Here is a 14,890-nt window from a genome sequence, read left to right as displayed (position 1 = left end):
CAGAAGGAAGGCGAAGTTAAGTGATTCCTACAGCTACTCCAAGGGTTTTTCGCAGAGTTGTGGGAAGCAGAACTGTTGGAGCACCAGTTGCTTCCCAGAATGCAAAAATGTGACGTTCAGTGGGTTCAGGGTTTGCATTTGGCTTGCAGTCAGTTCTCCCTTTAACTAGCCTTTTAACTTGCCTTTTATTTCATCTTCTCTGTAACTCCCCTGTGGACAAAAGCGACAAAATCAAAAAGTGCAAGAAAAGAGTAAAATCCCTCCTATATCACAGGGAGGGTGATACATCATGCAAGGTGGCTGCAGCACTTTGGAACAGCACGTTTTTCACAGTCCCTTCATGAAAATGAAGATTTTTAATCTCAGCGTTTTGAACAAGAGGAAAGGGTAAATTTGGAAACAGTCGCCACAGAGCTGGGAAAATAGGAGCTAAGGATCAGTAGGAGCTGTATTTGCTGTATAAATTCAGAGCACCCCAAAACCATTTGCTCAGAATATTTCTTTTTTTCAGTCTTAGCTGTTTCTCTGCGCTCACGTGCTTCAAGTTACGGCTGTTTTTGGGCAGCCTCGTAGATCTGTAGGTTGGGCAAAGAGACTGAACTTGCTAGGAATGGAAATAATGAGCCTGCGAACCCCGACACGCTCTTTAAAAGGAATGAAATCTTACTCGCCTCCTAGATATCCAAGTAGTCTCCAGTCCGAATGTTCCACAGCAGTTAATCACAAGAATAATAATATTTGTGGTTACTATGTCTGTAGCGGAGCCACCCTCGAAAGTTTGAGAAGAGACAGGCGCGGAGCGTTGTTTGGACTGACTTTGCTGTAGTTTCTTCTGCACAAACACAAATCCATCCCCTTCTGCAGCACATGCTTGTGGATGTGCAGAGCCACAGGGCTTTTGCTGAAGGCCAGATGCTGCTCGGATTGAAAGAAAAGGTACGCTGGTGTCCTCTGCTTTCTGGAGCAGGTTCCTGCAGCAGATGGGGAGTTTGTGGCCTGATAAAGCTGCATGCAGGAAGGACGTGTTCCCATCTCACTTGTCCCATGTGTGCGTTGAGGAAAACCAAGGTGTTTCGGGTGCTCGCAGCACCCAGAGCAGCTTTTGGAGGAGGTCTGAAGAAGAAAGGGCAAGGTTAAGGTTGGAACGGACTTCTRGAGATCATAGAATCACAAAGGTTGGAAGGGACCTCTAGGGATCACCCAGTCCAACCTTCCTGCTCCATCAGGGACACCCGGAGCACGGGGCACCCGCTCCATCCCGGCGCGGTGGGAAGGTCTCCAGAGCAGGAGCCTCCGCAGCCTCCCTGGGCAGCCTCAACCAGGGCTCGGGCACCCTCCCACCAAACAAGTTCTTCCCCACGGCCACATGGAGCTGCCCGGCCTCCAACCTGCACCCACTGCCCCTTGKCCTGCCCCTGGCCACCACCCACAAGAGCTTGGCCCCTTCCTGCCTCCATCCTCCCCTCGGCTGCTTGCACACACTGACCAGSTCCCCTCTCGGCCTCCTCTTCTCCAGCCTCAACAGGCCCCGCTCGCTCGGGCTCTCCTCGTACGAGAGATGTTCCAGACCCTTCATCATYTTGGTTGTCCTCCGCTGGACCCTCTCTAGAAGCTCCACATCCCTTATGCTGGGGAGAACCTCAAGAGTAAAAGGGAGCCTGACTATAGAGGCAGTCCGGGTGAGCATGGGGTCATTTGAACCAGCATTTTCCTATGAAGAGATGCAGAAAATGAGGCTGTTTTGTAGTTTTTCCTCAGTTAATCCATTATTGGGGTCTGGGCATTCCATAATCTGCTGGGATAAGTGCCTGCTAGTGCTGCAATCTTGCAGAAGACTCTTGGGTCCAATTAAAGGCGAGAGGAGAGACACAGTGTCCCTCAAAGAAATTGYACTAGGTGGACTTTTCCTTGCTACAGAGATCCTTGAAAAAGGAGAATGATAAATGAGGAAATTCCAAGGCAGTCCAGAGTGCCTCACAGAGATGATGTCTACCTGGACCTTAAGAACATCCATTATCTGATGTAGAWGCACCTTCCTGTCATGGCTGCAGTAGAGGTGATGCTCAGTACTGCTTCTTTGAGGGGTCTGATGAGACTTGTGTTTGGAGATGATGAGACGTGATGCTTAGATGAGACGTGCTTGGATGGATGAATTACTGGAAAATTTGGTACAACTCCCTGGTTGCCACCAAACAGCCTCTCTTTAGGACCAAGTTTAAGATTGGGAAAGAGTATTTCCCTCTGGCCCAAGTAGTGCCAGTCACTGTGACATGTGAGGGAGAGGGTGAAGTAAAGTGGGGTCTTCAGGACCTACCTGTGAGAAAAATACCCCAACTGGGACCACTGGGCTTGCACTGCAGTCGTTGATTATCTCCCTTTTGGAGATGGGGATGCAGACACACTGCAAAGTCAGGTGCTGCTGTGCATTGGGAAGGGAAGTTGGGTAAGTTGGGAAGGGAATTACTGCCAAGAATCCCTGAAATCTCTCATCTTTTTATGGAAAACAGCATCTTTGTAGCTAAAATGCCAATACATGGATTTTTCTCTCATTCTTGTCATTCAGCTGTTGAATACTGAAGACCTCATGCAAGTTTCAATGGCCAGAGAGCCCATCAGACCTCCTCCTCTGCTGTTCYTCTGCAATCCAGACCCACACAAACTGCAATGGCCCGGCCTGTTCCCGGAGGAAAAGCTCTTTATTCCAGTGGAGGTAACTTTGTTAACAGAAACCAAACCAATAGGTGGGATTTGGAGATGGTGGTGCCCTCCRATCGCCACTGAGCTGGAGGTGCACGAGGCTGCTCTCAAAACAGCTTCCAATTTTGAGCATTTTGAGCAAGTTTCCATCCTTGCAGGTCTCGTGTCCTGGATGGAGGCCCTGCCCTGGCTTATTCCTCAAAAGGACTTTCCTCTAGCTCTGCTTGATTCACCTGTAAAGAAAACCATTAAGGTCATCACAGCATAATCTGTTTAATTAGAGGTCATTTTATTAATGTGTATTAATGGTTCAAGGACCAGGATCTACGGATTTAAGGACTCTAAAACAGTTGAATTGTTTGGAAGGATGCACTTCCCTAGAAGTATTTCCTGCTTTCCCTAGGATACCTAATTAATACATCTGCTGTCTTTAACAGCTTTTCCCACTCATAACATTTGCAGAATTGTAGTAATATTCTTGTTTTGCCTGTCCTCAGCAGAATTCATTTACTTGCATCTCATCAAATCTGGGCCTTTTAGACTCCCGTGACCTGTTCAAGGTCCAACATGATGCATTAACAGCAAAGGTGGCAAATTTTGCACACATTTCCTAGATTCCCTTTTTTTACTCTTATTTTGCGAGTTGTGCTAATGCTCTGATAAAAACCCAGTTAACTTTGTTATCTGTTCAAGTGACCCGTCTTTGCTGCATGTTGAGTGCTTGATTTCATCAGCATCTTATGACAACTGCCATACTTTAATTAATGAACTAGTTTTTGCTGCCTGTCTCGTTAAGTTTATGTTTCTGAGATATGAGAACAGACATATGGCATAGGCTTTTTCAGTGCTATTTACGRAGAAATACAGCTTTTCCCCCACTTTTTTTCCTGGTCCAAATCTCTTGTAATTTATTCTCCACACTTTTTGTTCTGTCTACAATAAATGTGAAAAGCAGTGCCTGGACTGTGGTTCCTTTGCATGCATTTGAGGACTGCTATCAAATAACCCCTCAATCATCTCCTCAGATCAAACAACCCAAGTCATCCTTTTTTTTTTTTCCCCCTGAAATCCATGAGTTCTGGCAGTTTCCATCCCTGCCTTCCTCATTTTGGAGAGCTCTTGCATTTATCCCCGTGCAGACAAAATTCCTGGGCTCTGAGAAATACAAGTATTTTGTTTGTGCTTTCTTCAACTGCGTAATCATGAAGCAGATCTGAATACAGCTCCAAGCAAGATGCCAAAATACATTCCTACTGATACGAAAATAGTGGTTTTGTCCTCAAAAATCTTTTGATCTGAAAGGGAACCATTTTCTGCAGGTGTGCTGCGAGGTATGTGTGCTCTTTGGATGTGTTTTCATTAGCTCTTTGCAACATGCACTGGAAGAACTCGGAGAGCAAGATTTACCAAGAAAGGAAAAAGATTAGGAAGGTACTCAGAAGATAGATTTTTTTTTTTCCCAAGTCCTTCAAAAATTCTAAGTTGACAGTGGAAGGGCATCACTTACTTGCTTCCGCGGAGGAGTTTTACTGTCTTGTCTCTTTCTTCTAARTCGACATCTATAATATGAAGCAAAAGTGTTCAGTGGACATGAACTTGGGGTAGAGATTTCATGCAGAATAAGATGCTTTAGACTATAGATAAGCACCTCATGTAAAATATTGARGTTTTTTTTTTGAGATCATGTTCTCTGACCTGGATGTTTAATAAGAAAGTAGAACTCTTAAATTAAAGCCAGTCTAATATTGACACATACCAGGAACTAGAGGATATATAGGATAGAGGATGTAAATCCTCTATAGGATAGAGGTAGCTAAACTGGCTATAAATGACATAACAGGGTGCCAAACAGCCTTGCTGCACAGAGCAGACCAAACCTCCATGTGATTTATCCTATTTCTTGGCAGAATAAATGAACAGCAAGATACTTAAGTAAGTGTTTATCCTGCACACACAATTTTACACTCTGTCTTCCTTTTTTTTCAACTTTTGTGTTTTTCAGTGGATAAAAAATGTAAAAAGAAATGCAAATAAGCCCTCTGGGAAAGAGAAAAAGAGGATCCATTTAGAAAAAGTGGAACTTTCTGACTTTTTTTTCTGAAATTAGGCACAATTTATATTTCAAAATTTCTGTGGGAGACTTTTAAAGATGTTGCACTTCGTTAAAAATAATTGGGGGCCCTGGCTGTCATTCCTGCATTACAGGCAGTTGTGACAAAGCCCTGCTCACAGATCAGAGCACATGTGGTTGGGTTACTGCTGGGAACCCTGATTGGAAATTGTTGGAAGTGCCTCGGTTTTCCCTAATAACGTGGCAATGGGTGGGATTTTACCTACCTTTGAAACATCCGCGAGATCTTGGCCCTGTTGTACAGCAAAACAGCCGCAAGCAGGAAGAATAAAAAAAGCGCTCCGAAGGTTTTCCCCAAATTCCTTGCAACTCCTTCCACTGGGATGATGGAGAGAGAGAATGTTACACTCYGCGCACACCTGATATTCCCAACACGGAAGCAGTGGCAGTTTAKGGGATATGTGCACGTGTCCATGTGGGCTGGCGTGTGTCCCCTCTCTGCTGGGTGCCTCCTGGACTGGAGCTGCCAGGAGACTCATCCCAAAGCATCTAGGCAGGTTCCTATAGGATAGGAGCTATAGTATAAGCCTGGAACCAGGGAGTCCCCTGACCAGGGACCGCATCAGTAGGAGCTTGAGGACATCATGAAGGAGAAGGGAGGCTGTCCATGGTGTCACCTTATGAAGATGCACAAATAAAGAAATATCCAAGTATAGTGCTGGAATATARGTAATATGAACAGAGTATCTGCTAATGATTGACCCATTGCAGGAGAGGGGATGTGGATTCTTCATCCCTTGGAGATAGATGGGCAAAACACCCTACTGTGTTGGACAAGCTGCTCGATCTGACCCCCTGCTTGAGTAGGTGGATTGGACYGGATGATCTCCAGATGTTCCTCCAAATCCCAGCTATTCTGCACTTTTGTGTTTCACAGAATCACGGAATGGTTAAGGTTGGAAGGGACCTCTGGAGATCATCTAGTCCAACCTTCCTGCTCCAGCAGGGACATACAGAGCACGGGGCACAGGGTGGCATCCAGGCGGGTTGGGAAGACCTCCAGAGAAGGAGACTCCAAACCTCCCTGCGCAGCCTGCGTCAGGGCTCTGTCACCCTCACAGTGAAGAAGTTCTTCCTCATGGGRAGATGGAACTTCCTGTGTTGCAACTTAGACCCATTTCCCCTTGTTCTATCATTGGCCACCACTGCGTTTCAGCAATTACACTTGTTAGACGCCTGGTAGAAACTGGTAAGCGAGGGGAAATGCGTCACACGGTGTCGCAGGAGCTGAGGAAGGGCGTGGAGAAGGCAGCCGAGCCACAGAAGCACGCGGAGACCACAGAGGTCGGAAGCGGTCTGCTCCACACGCCGGTCACTGTGCCGGCAGCAGAGCCAAGCTGAACCCCAGTGTGTTGACTGGGAAAAGGAGGAGCGTAGGTGTAAGATCGTGCACCCCAAACCCTGTACGAGGGGGCTTGGGGAGGAAGAAGGATGAGGAAGAGCTTGAAAGCTTGAAAGAARCAAGGGGCAATGGGTGGAAGTTGCAACACAGGAAGTTGCATCCTCCATATGAGGAGGAACTTCTTTACTGTGAGGGTTACAGAGCCCTGGAACAGGCTGCCCAGGGAGGTTGTGGAGTCTCCTTCTCTGGAGGTCTTCAAAACCCACCTGGATGCCACCCTGTGCCCCATGCTCTGAGTGTCCCTGCAGGAGCAGAAAGGTTGGACTAGATGATCTCTAGAGGTCCCTTCCAACCTCAACCCTTCTGCGATAACAGGTAAAAAAGGAATCYGACATGACTAAATGGTGAGGGAGAAACTTGAGTGATGTCACGTGAGCGAGCCAAGTTGTAGGATATGAAAGGACAGATGGAGAACTGCTGAAGTTGACCAAAAAAAAGAAAAAAATGAAGCTGAGGGAGGCAGTGGGCTGTGCAGAACAGTCCCACTCCACCACACTTACGGAGAAGAGAAGGAGGAGGCCCACTGTCAATGCTGCCTCCAAAGCCTTCCAGTTTGCAGTCCGGAGGCGCCCACCCAAAATCACAGTGACAATTCCTCTTATTGTTGCACACCTGAAAGGAAAGAAAAGTATTTTAAGGCATAAAAAAAATCCTGCACACTCTGTGTTTCTGCAGCAGAGGGGCTGCCAACACAAGTCACTGGCAGGGGCAGCAGAGACAGGCTGTAGAAAATACGTAGCCTAAGGTTTTTTTCCGTGTGTTTTCCAATATTTAACTTATTTTGTGACAATATTTAACTTATTTTGTGTAAAGGTGATTGCTGCTGCCCAGGGCCGCGACTGCCATGGGTTTTGTGGCTTGTACCTATCATGAGGTGTCCACCCCATCAGTGAAGGGAGGGCAGTGGGAGTCCTTGATCCACCACCTCATCCTGGCATTGGGGTGATGGCCAAGTGAAAGACGATACAAAAAATCCATGTGTGGACTAATGATGTCAGTATGAATATCTGAAATGCCTATATTAGGTAAGAACAGCGGTACAAAATCTGCCATTTCTTTAGCATCTGCAAACGAAGTGAAACGAAGTGTTTGCAGATGAAATGCAAGGTGGTTTGGGGATGTTTTTCTCTAACTGGCTAACTGAAATTCAGCAGCACAGACAGGTGCAATGAGGACTCAGAGCTTCAATGTGAAGTTGACTTTCACTTTCCTTCAGGAAAAGCAGAAAAATGGGAAAAAATGTACAACAAAACTGCAGTTAAAAGTGCTGAGGACCTTCAGAGCAGAATTTGGGAGGACAGTTGCTGGCAAACAACAAAGCCAACTGCATTGCTGAAGCAGGAGCCATTCAGACCTTCTAACATTGCTTTTGAGGTRCTGCATGCAGATGGATATTTCATAAATTCTGGATTTTCAAAGGATTTTTTCTGCGGAGATGTTTTCTGCTTACCCCTCTGCCGCTGCATTTTTTATCCGTACAGTCATAGTTGAGATACATTGCGCTGACACATGTCCTGTTCAAACATACCTGCAAAAACAGGCATTTATATGAATGAAATGGTAAAAAGACAGCAATTAGGAAAGAACACTTATGGTGAACAGGATAAAACTACCAAGAAACTGCCTGGAACTACAGAGTGTTTTGCTTGCTCCAACTTGGCAGATCTTCATAGCTCTAGGAGACACAAAAGCCTCCTCTGAACAAGAGAAAGGAGGACATATATTTTCAATTTCTTGTCTCCAAGTGAGTTATTTTGGGTCCCTCTGGTACTGTGAGATCTGCATCTCCTGGAAAGGGAACCCTAATGAAATTGAAACTCAAGAGCTCCTTCGAAACCCTTTTGATGGACCTTAGCACCTCTGTTTTTCTTAGAAGTATTTTTTGCTCCCAGGTAATAGGAGGAAACAGATACTTGAACATGTCACCTCCTTGACCAGAGCTTGGTCAGGTGCATTGATTATTTGGTCTACTGCTCTTCTTGGAAGAATCTTTAAAATTCTCTCATACACATAACAGTCTTTGACTTCAGACAGACTTTGGCTTCTATCTGAGATCAAGAACATTTTTAGGAACAAAACCCCTCCATTTAATCCCTCCATCTTTCTGAGGGTACCTTGTTTCTACCACACGAGGTGCCGTCTTTCACCGATCCTTCATCAGGGGTGTCTGGAGCGTGGTGAAATTCCAGGCCCCAACATAAGATGTTGTTCACGGTACTCTGAACCACGGTGTCGCCGTCCTTCCTCACCGGGATTCTTTTGATGTTAACACACTGCACTCTTCCACATAGGATGTTCCTGAGATAGAAAAACAAGCCTCTCTGACCACCCTTTAAACCCCTCTCTAAATTCAGCACTTCCATTTGTATTTCTAATGCTCTCTTTTCATGTGATTTGCTCGTTATGTATATAGAGTGGCCATACTGATATTTACACCCCAATTTTGCCTCCTGGATACCTTCTATTTTCATACTTTTTTTAGATCACCRCCACCACCACTTACTCTTCTAGACACTTAGTGTAATAGGTCCCGTTCCAGCCRCAGTTGCCACATCGGTCGCCTCGAACATTCACTTCCCTGAAGCAGCTCAGCGGAGCGCGGTGGGCAGCTGCAGAGCAAGAGAGCCAAGTCAGGAGTCTGTGGAAGGAGAGGGTCTGTCAGCACCCAACCTCATCCATTCTGCTGATGCTCGAGGGTCTTCCAATACCATGTTCTAATGAACCATCAAAACGTCGCAGAGAAAATTGCCAAGTCTCAAGTTATTCCTTCCACTGGAAATTGGAATGAAATTTCAAATCTCCATGTGCTGATGGAGGAAAAGGGAAATTTTTCCAAGTTATTTATAAAACATCCTCAATCTCCTTCTATTTCCACCTTCCTAGTTTCTAACACAAGCTCTAAACATCTTTTAAACAATGAAAAACACCAGATTGAGGACACAACTACAAGAAATGTCCTACAGAGCAATGGACATTGGGCCCAACCAACGCTCTTGAGAAGCCTGGTTGCCTCTGAGGCTACCCTGGGGTATGTTATTTAAGGAGAACATGCAAACAAGGCTTCCTGATTGTGTAAACCATAATCACKTCGCCCTCAGCCTTTTCCAACTCAAGATGTCACCATTTTTAGTCTTTTCATGTCTTTGTAACACATAATGCGTCCTCCATCCGCTTGCCTATTTTAATCATCTTTCTCCAGATTTTCTTTAATTGCGTGATACTCCAGCAAGACGTCTTAAAATGCCCGGTGATTTTATGACAATAGTTCTATAACAAGATACAGAGAGAGCAGCGTATAAGCAACGAATCTGCAGTGACTATGGAAAAACCAGACTTCAAAGCAGAGGAAGAGGCGCAAGACTAATTGTTATCTTAAGGAGAGAGCTAATTGTGGCCTGGCGGTGCTGAGGGTGACTTGCCTTTGCCAAACAAAGCCTTGCACTGCCTCTCGTGGTTGCGGCAGTCCCCTTCGTAGCAGCGGTCGTTGTCACCACACGGGGTTCCGTCTTGCTTGAACACATCCGCGGGGCAGGAGGCAGAAGTCCCGTTACAGTACTCGGGAAGGTCGCACGCATTCCTGGTGTCCCTACATAATTTCCCCGCTGGCTGGAACTGGGAAACAGAGCAGAGAAACGAAGTGCAAGTTTTGAAGTAGGATTGTCAAGGCAGGCAAGACTGGCAAAGGCCTCAGGGGACAGTAAACAAGGGGACAATAAGCATTATGGCAGCTAGTTAAGAGCTTGGAGAAGCAATTAGATCCTTGTTTTTAGCCWGCACTATGAAGCCAAGAGTAATTGGTGGTGCTGCGACGTACCTGGCATTTGTGACAACACTTTCCTCTATAGCAGTCAGCCCCATGTGCAAGCAAGCAGGTAGAGGAGAGGCAGCAACCTTCGCGGAGGCAGACCTGCAAGGAAGTAATCATGGAATCATGGAATCATCRAGGCTGGAAGGGACCTTTGGAGACCATCCAGTCCAACCCCTTGCACACGCAGRGTCACCCAGAGCAGGTGGCACTGGCTACATCCAAGCAATTTTGGAAGATCTCCAGAGAAGGAGACCCTGGGCAGCCTGTTCCAGGGCTCTGGCATCGTCACTACCACAAAATTTTTCCTTAGGTTCCTGGGGAACTTCTGGTGCTTCAGTTTGTGGCCGTTTCTTCTTGTCCTATGGCTGGCCACACTGCACCATCTCAGCGTTACAGTTGCTTCCTGGGATAATCTGCTCTGAAGATCTTTTTTTTTTTGAGATCAAGAAAGATGGAATTACAGGAGATTAACAAAAAACATCTGCCATTTTCTGCCACTCTTTTAAATTCTAACATAAGTCTCATTAACGTTTCAACACAGATTTTGCATGTGAATTCACCGAATCTTTAGAGAATTGKAGAAATACCAATTCAGGGGTCGGTTGCTTCCTGAGTGCTCAGCTTCTGACTCCTGCAACTTCATTTTCCAGCATATTTGAGTCATCAAGTGCAGAACATCAGTGCAATAACCAGGCTTTGGGTGTCCACGGTCAGTCATGAGACACCTTTAAAACAATTAATCTTTTTTTTTTCCTTAATATTAATGCTTCCATCTCATATTCTCTGCTAATCAGCCTGCCTACCTGTTTCACAGTGCTACTCCTAGACTAGGCTAATTAGTATTTACAAAGCACTTAGCAATCTTCTTGAGCACAACAGAAGAGATTAATCTCCCCTTCGATCATTTTCCCTTTTTTTCCTACTTTCCTTCTTTTCCCCTTCCAACTCTTCCATCAGGAATCTACTTTTTTGATGTTCCTAATTCCAAATCATTCAAGTGTTAGCGTTGATAGACTCTGAACTTGGTCATGTGAAAAAATTTACTATAATTTTAAGGATACCTGGAACATAAGGATATCTGCTTTATATGGATAGCTGGTTAATGGCTTTTCAGCACAAAAGCCAGACAGGAAATGGAAACAGTAATAAACTCATCCCCACACAGATGCACAAACGCTCACAAAGAGGTAACGGAGACATTAGCAAAGACCAGAGCCCTCAGGACATTGATGGATGGGCCAGAGCAGCAACTACTCAAGTGCAACCTTGAGGAGGTTCAACCAGAACTTGGTGACTAATAAAAAGGGGAAAAAAAGATTAATCTGGATCTCCTAGAAAGACCAAACTTMATGTGAGGCAGCTCTCAGGGAATGTAGGACTGTATAAAACTTATTGTGGGTTGTTTCAAGGGGRTGTGGAGGGTGTCCAAAACTCTTTATGAGATGGTTCGAAGAACTAAAAGCAGGAAAAGGGAGAGATTGAGGTGGATTGGGAAGGAACAAGCAAAGAAGAATAGTGAGGAGGGGATAAAAGGGGCTGGGWGGGTATAAGGAAGCCCCTGGTCAGCGTGCTTGATGGTTGGGCCATGCATGACCCCTGTAATCTCTCCAATCTTCTTACTAATCTCCACTAAACTCCTTTTCCTAGGGGTTTTCCGAGCGAGTGTCCTCCCTATTTGGTGTGTGCGCGTACATGAGCCAGTAACAAACTTCAGGCTTTACTTTTCTCTAACAATGTTTTTAAAAACAGCTGGGCCCTTTTTACGAGCGAGATGAAGGATGCTCGAGTCAAGCCTGGATATAACACATGCAGCTCTCTCATGTGGGAAACGTAAGTGCAAAGGCTCGTTTTTGGCTAAGTTACAAAGCAGCTACMATAACAATTACATAAAATGCAAGCAAGGATCCCTGCTGGGAAGCTCAACCTTTCTTGAGTGTCGTAGCTGCCTGGTGCCTAGGATTACAGCTGTGAGGGTAAAAACATGCAAGAATGCTCTTAAAAGCACTCTTAAAAACCATTCCACTGACCTCTGGGTAAATAATAATTTATTTATTTTATTTAATTATTTACCTCTGGGTAAATAATAGAAGAAAGAAACAGAATAACTAGAGAAGAAGATGGAAATACGGCAAGTAGAAATAATGCATCTGCACATAGAGGAACTTGTCAGCAAAGGTGTGTCCCTCCTGAGGAGTCTCTCCTTTTTGACGTAGCACTTCTCAAATACTTGTATTTTCTTCAAACCTTTTATACCTATGAGCATTAGCACAACCAGAAGGAAATCTCCTTCCAGGTTGGGTGAGCTATGGAGAGATTTTGCTTCTGTGCTGGCAATGGAGCTGCTCTTCCCTGCCTGATGGATTCCTTATTGGATACTTGCAAAGTCTTGGTCTGCATAGAATCTGCTACAAAAGGTCTCTCTGTAGTTATGCAAAAAGCCTTGCATTTAACTCCAGATATGCTCTGCATGCATTTGCACAAATAAAGAGCATTTTGGACACACATAGCACCATATTTGGGTCAACTCCCACTTCAGAGGAGTCAACAGAAGTGGAAGCCACTGAGCTCATCTGAATGTGGGACACTTCACTGATCGCTCCTCCCCGTGACCCAGTGAGCTTTTGAATAAGACAACAGTGTTATTGTAATTAAATCTGTAATTACCTACCTCATCCCTGCCACAGTCACATTCTTCCTCTTTTTCCAAGACACCGTTGCCACAGTGATCAGAAAGAAATGGCTTCAGAGATGGTATGTTGAGAAGACATGGTTGATTCTTGGTTACTACTTGATCATAATATTCTCCCATGGTGCAGTTGCTGAAGGCAAAGCAAGAGCTGTAGGAAAATAAAAATATTGATTATATATAACCATGCCACACACATAGAATAATTGGTGGACTCGAAGGACAACAGGTAGATTAGCTGGCAAACAAAAATATGAAGATGTTTTAGGGAGAAAAAAACCTTTCCTCTTTTATTCTGAAAACCTGTTTTCTAAAGATGTAGGAGACAATAATACTGTGTTGATGAACAAGTTTCTGGTGGTGAAGGCCCAGGAATTGTTGAGACATCAGGATGACCAGAATTGGAAACTGTGGGACATTTGTTAATTCCGAATGATACATGGACGAGAARAGGAGAGGACCACAAAACAACTTTGGAAGTGATTTGGTTGTCCTGGAGAGGTGGAGTTGGAAGATGGATGCACCACGGACAGGGCTGTATCAGGTGCAAGTTCCTCCAAACCCCTGGAGAGGAGATTGGTTCACCTGAAAGAAAGAGGGCTCCAATTGCTTTTATTAGAGAATAAATAGAGAAACCAAACATACTAGATGATAGAGAAACTACTAGATTAGAGAATGTACACACAATTTGCGTGTTAAAGGGGGTGGAAACAGGATGGCTTCACATCCAACTGCTCAAATGATGAGCAACTCATGAAAAATGCAGAGTGTGATGATGATGATTTCCAAAGTGAAGCTTATTCCATAGACAAAATGTTGTGAAAGAAATTTAAACAGGTCACCATCATCCGAGTGAAAGAAAAGCTGAAGTAAGATGGCAACATGAAGAGAGTGGTGCAGATATCAAAGAAAGTATAGATGTGACCCAAAACTAAATAGGAGCACGATGCTAGGCAGCATTTCTAGGACATCAGAGCAGTTCAAATAAATAACAAGACTGTGCAGATATATTTGTGCTGATGACTTCTGTACCTTTAGGGAGATGAATGCTTAGACAAGCCTGACTAAAAGCAACAGTTGACATCATGGGATAGGTCAGAAGCAGTAACAGATGACAAGGATGGATGGGCTGGAAATAAATTTGCCAGGGGTATGTATAAATTCAGGGTATTCATATGGGTATGGAAATTACAGCAATCAAAGTGGATGCACGAGTCACACTATTTTCTGAGCATATCAAGTACTACACATAGGGGAATTAGGGGACAAGTGTTGTCTAAACTCAGAGATCTGGAAACAGATTCATTTAATCAACGTGTTAAGACAATAAGGTTGCTATTTGAACGGATAACAGCAAAGGCTGAAGGGTTAGGGAACCATGAAAGGCAATTTTCCAACTTGCAGAAGCTCTTGCCCTAGCCCTGATCTGCTGGGTCCTCCGTCACCTTGAAGTCACCAAGGAGCTGGCCTGCAGCTGGAGGGCACAGGAAGAACCATCAAGGGGTGAAGCAGGACTGCCGGTGACCCCATTAAAATGGCTATTTCTGTGCAATTGCTATTGAGGCAAACACAAATTTGGAGAAGACTTCAGCTTCTCAAGTCATTTACATCTATTTAGAGGCTTAGTTAGTCTCTGGGAAAGAAAAGGGTTTAAAATTGTCAGGAGGAAGCGTGGAACCTGCTCCTCTCATTTTTGCATTTCAGAGAGTGGAATAGAGATGAGGAATTCTTCATCCGGAGAAAAGTGTTTTAAGATTTGGAAATGAACAAATCCCAAATGAAGCAACCGTCATGGCCTGCTGAAGTTTGCTGTATCTTGGTGGATTTTAGAGCTAAGAGGAATGACTCTTTTCTCTTGACATTGTCACAGACCGTAAAGCATTATCCATAGCATTGGGAGCTGACCACAGGATTATTCCTCGGAATCCTATGGTTATTTTGCAAAATCATATGGCTACTTTATGCTGAAACAGCAGAGGTTGGTGTTTGCATAATAGCCTTGGAAGATATTTTGTGGAAGAAAAATAGGGGGAAAAAAGGACCAGCCTAAGATGATGCCTATGAAGGCATCTTGTGGATGAACTCATCCCTTAGAGATAAGAGTGATTTCCTGGTGCCTTGGTGGAGAAGGAACCAGGAATGCCGAGGTCTCCTTTCATCTAAATA

The 14,890-nt window shown here is 44.7% G+C and overlaps 1 protein-coding gene and 1 long non-coding RNA gene across 2 annotated transcripts in view; one reads left to right on the top strand and one right to left on the bottom strand.

Annotated features, from left to right (window-relative positions):
* Positions 1-109: 109 nt before the first annotated feature.
* On the top strand, positions 110-3,546 carry LOC112949189. The gene is made up of 2 exons (XR_003249765.1): positions 110-936; positions 2,564-3,546. It is a non-coding gene; the product is annotated as an uncharacterized LOC112949189 (long non-coding RNA).
* Positions 3,547-4,174: 628 nt separating this feature from the next.
* LOC112949170 (disintegrin and metalloproteinase domain-containing protein 29-like) overlaps positions 4,175-14,890 on the bottom strand; it is a 25,115-nt gene continuing 14,399 nt past the window's right edge. The window contains exons 10-19 of the mRNA XM_026041549.1: positions 14,170-14,198; positions 12,707-12,875; positions 10,045-10,137; positions 9,650-9,842; positions 8,734-8,839; positions 8,345-8,528; positions 7,681-7,758; positions 6,731-6,842; positions 5,035-5,146; positions 4,175-4,256 (exon numbers count right to left, since the gene is read on the bottom strand). Of these exons, the coding sequence (XP_025897334.1) occupies positions 4,175-4,256; positions 5,035-5,146; positions 6,731-6,842; positions 7,681-7,758; positions 8,345-8,528; positions 8,734-8,839; positions 9,650-9,842; positions 10,045-10,137; positions 12,707-12,875; positions 14,170-14,198 (1,158 nt within the window). The remainder of the gene's footprint in view (positions 4,257-5,034; positions 5,147-6,730; positions 6,843-7,680; positions 7,759-8,344; positions 8,529-8,733; positions 8,840-9,649; positions 9,843-10,044; positions 10,138-12,706; positions 12,876-14,169; positions 14,199-14,890) is intronic.

Source organism: Nothoprocta perdicaria, unplaced genomic scaffold (genome assembly GCF_003342845.1).
Source record: "Nothoprocta perdicaria isolate Ctin4 unplaced genomic scaffold, notPer1 scaffold_288, whole genome shotgun sequence".
Taxonomy (NCBI): Eukaryota; Metazoa; Chordata; class Aves; order Tinamiformes; family Tinamidae; genus Nothoprocta; species Nothoprocta perdicaria.
Note: the sequence above shows the minus strand (reverse complement) of the source record. Positions and strands in the feature narration are given on the sequence as shown.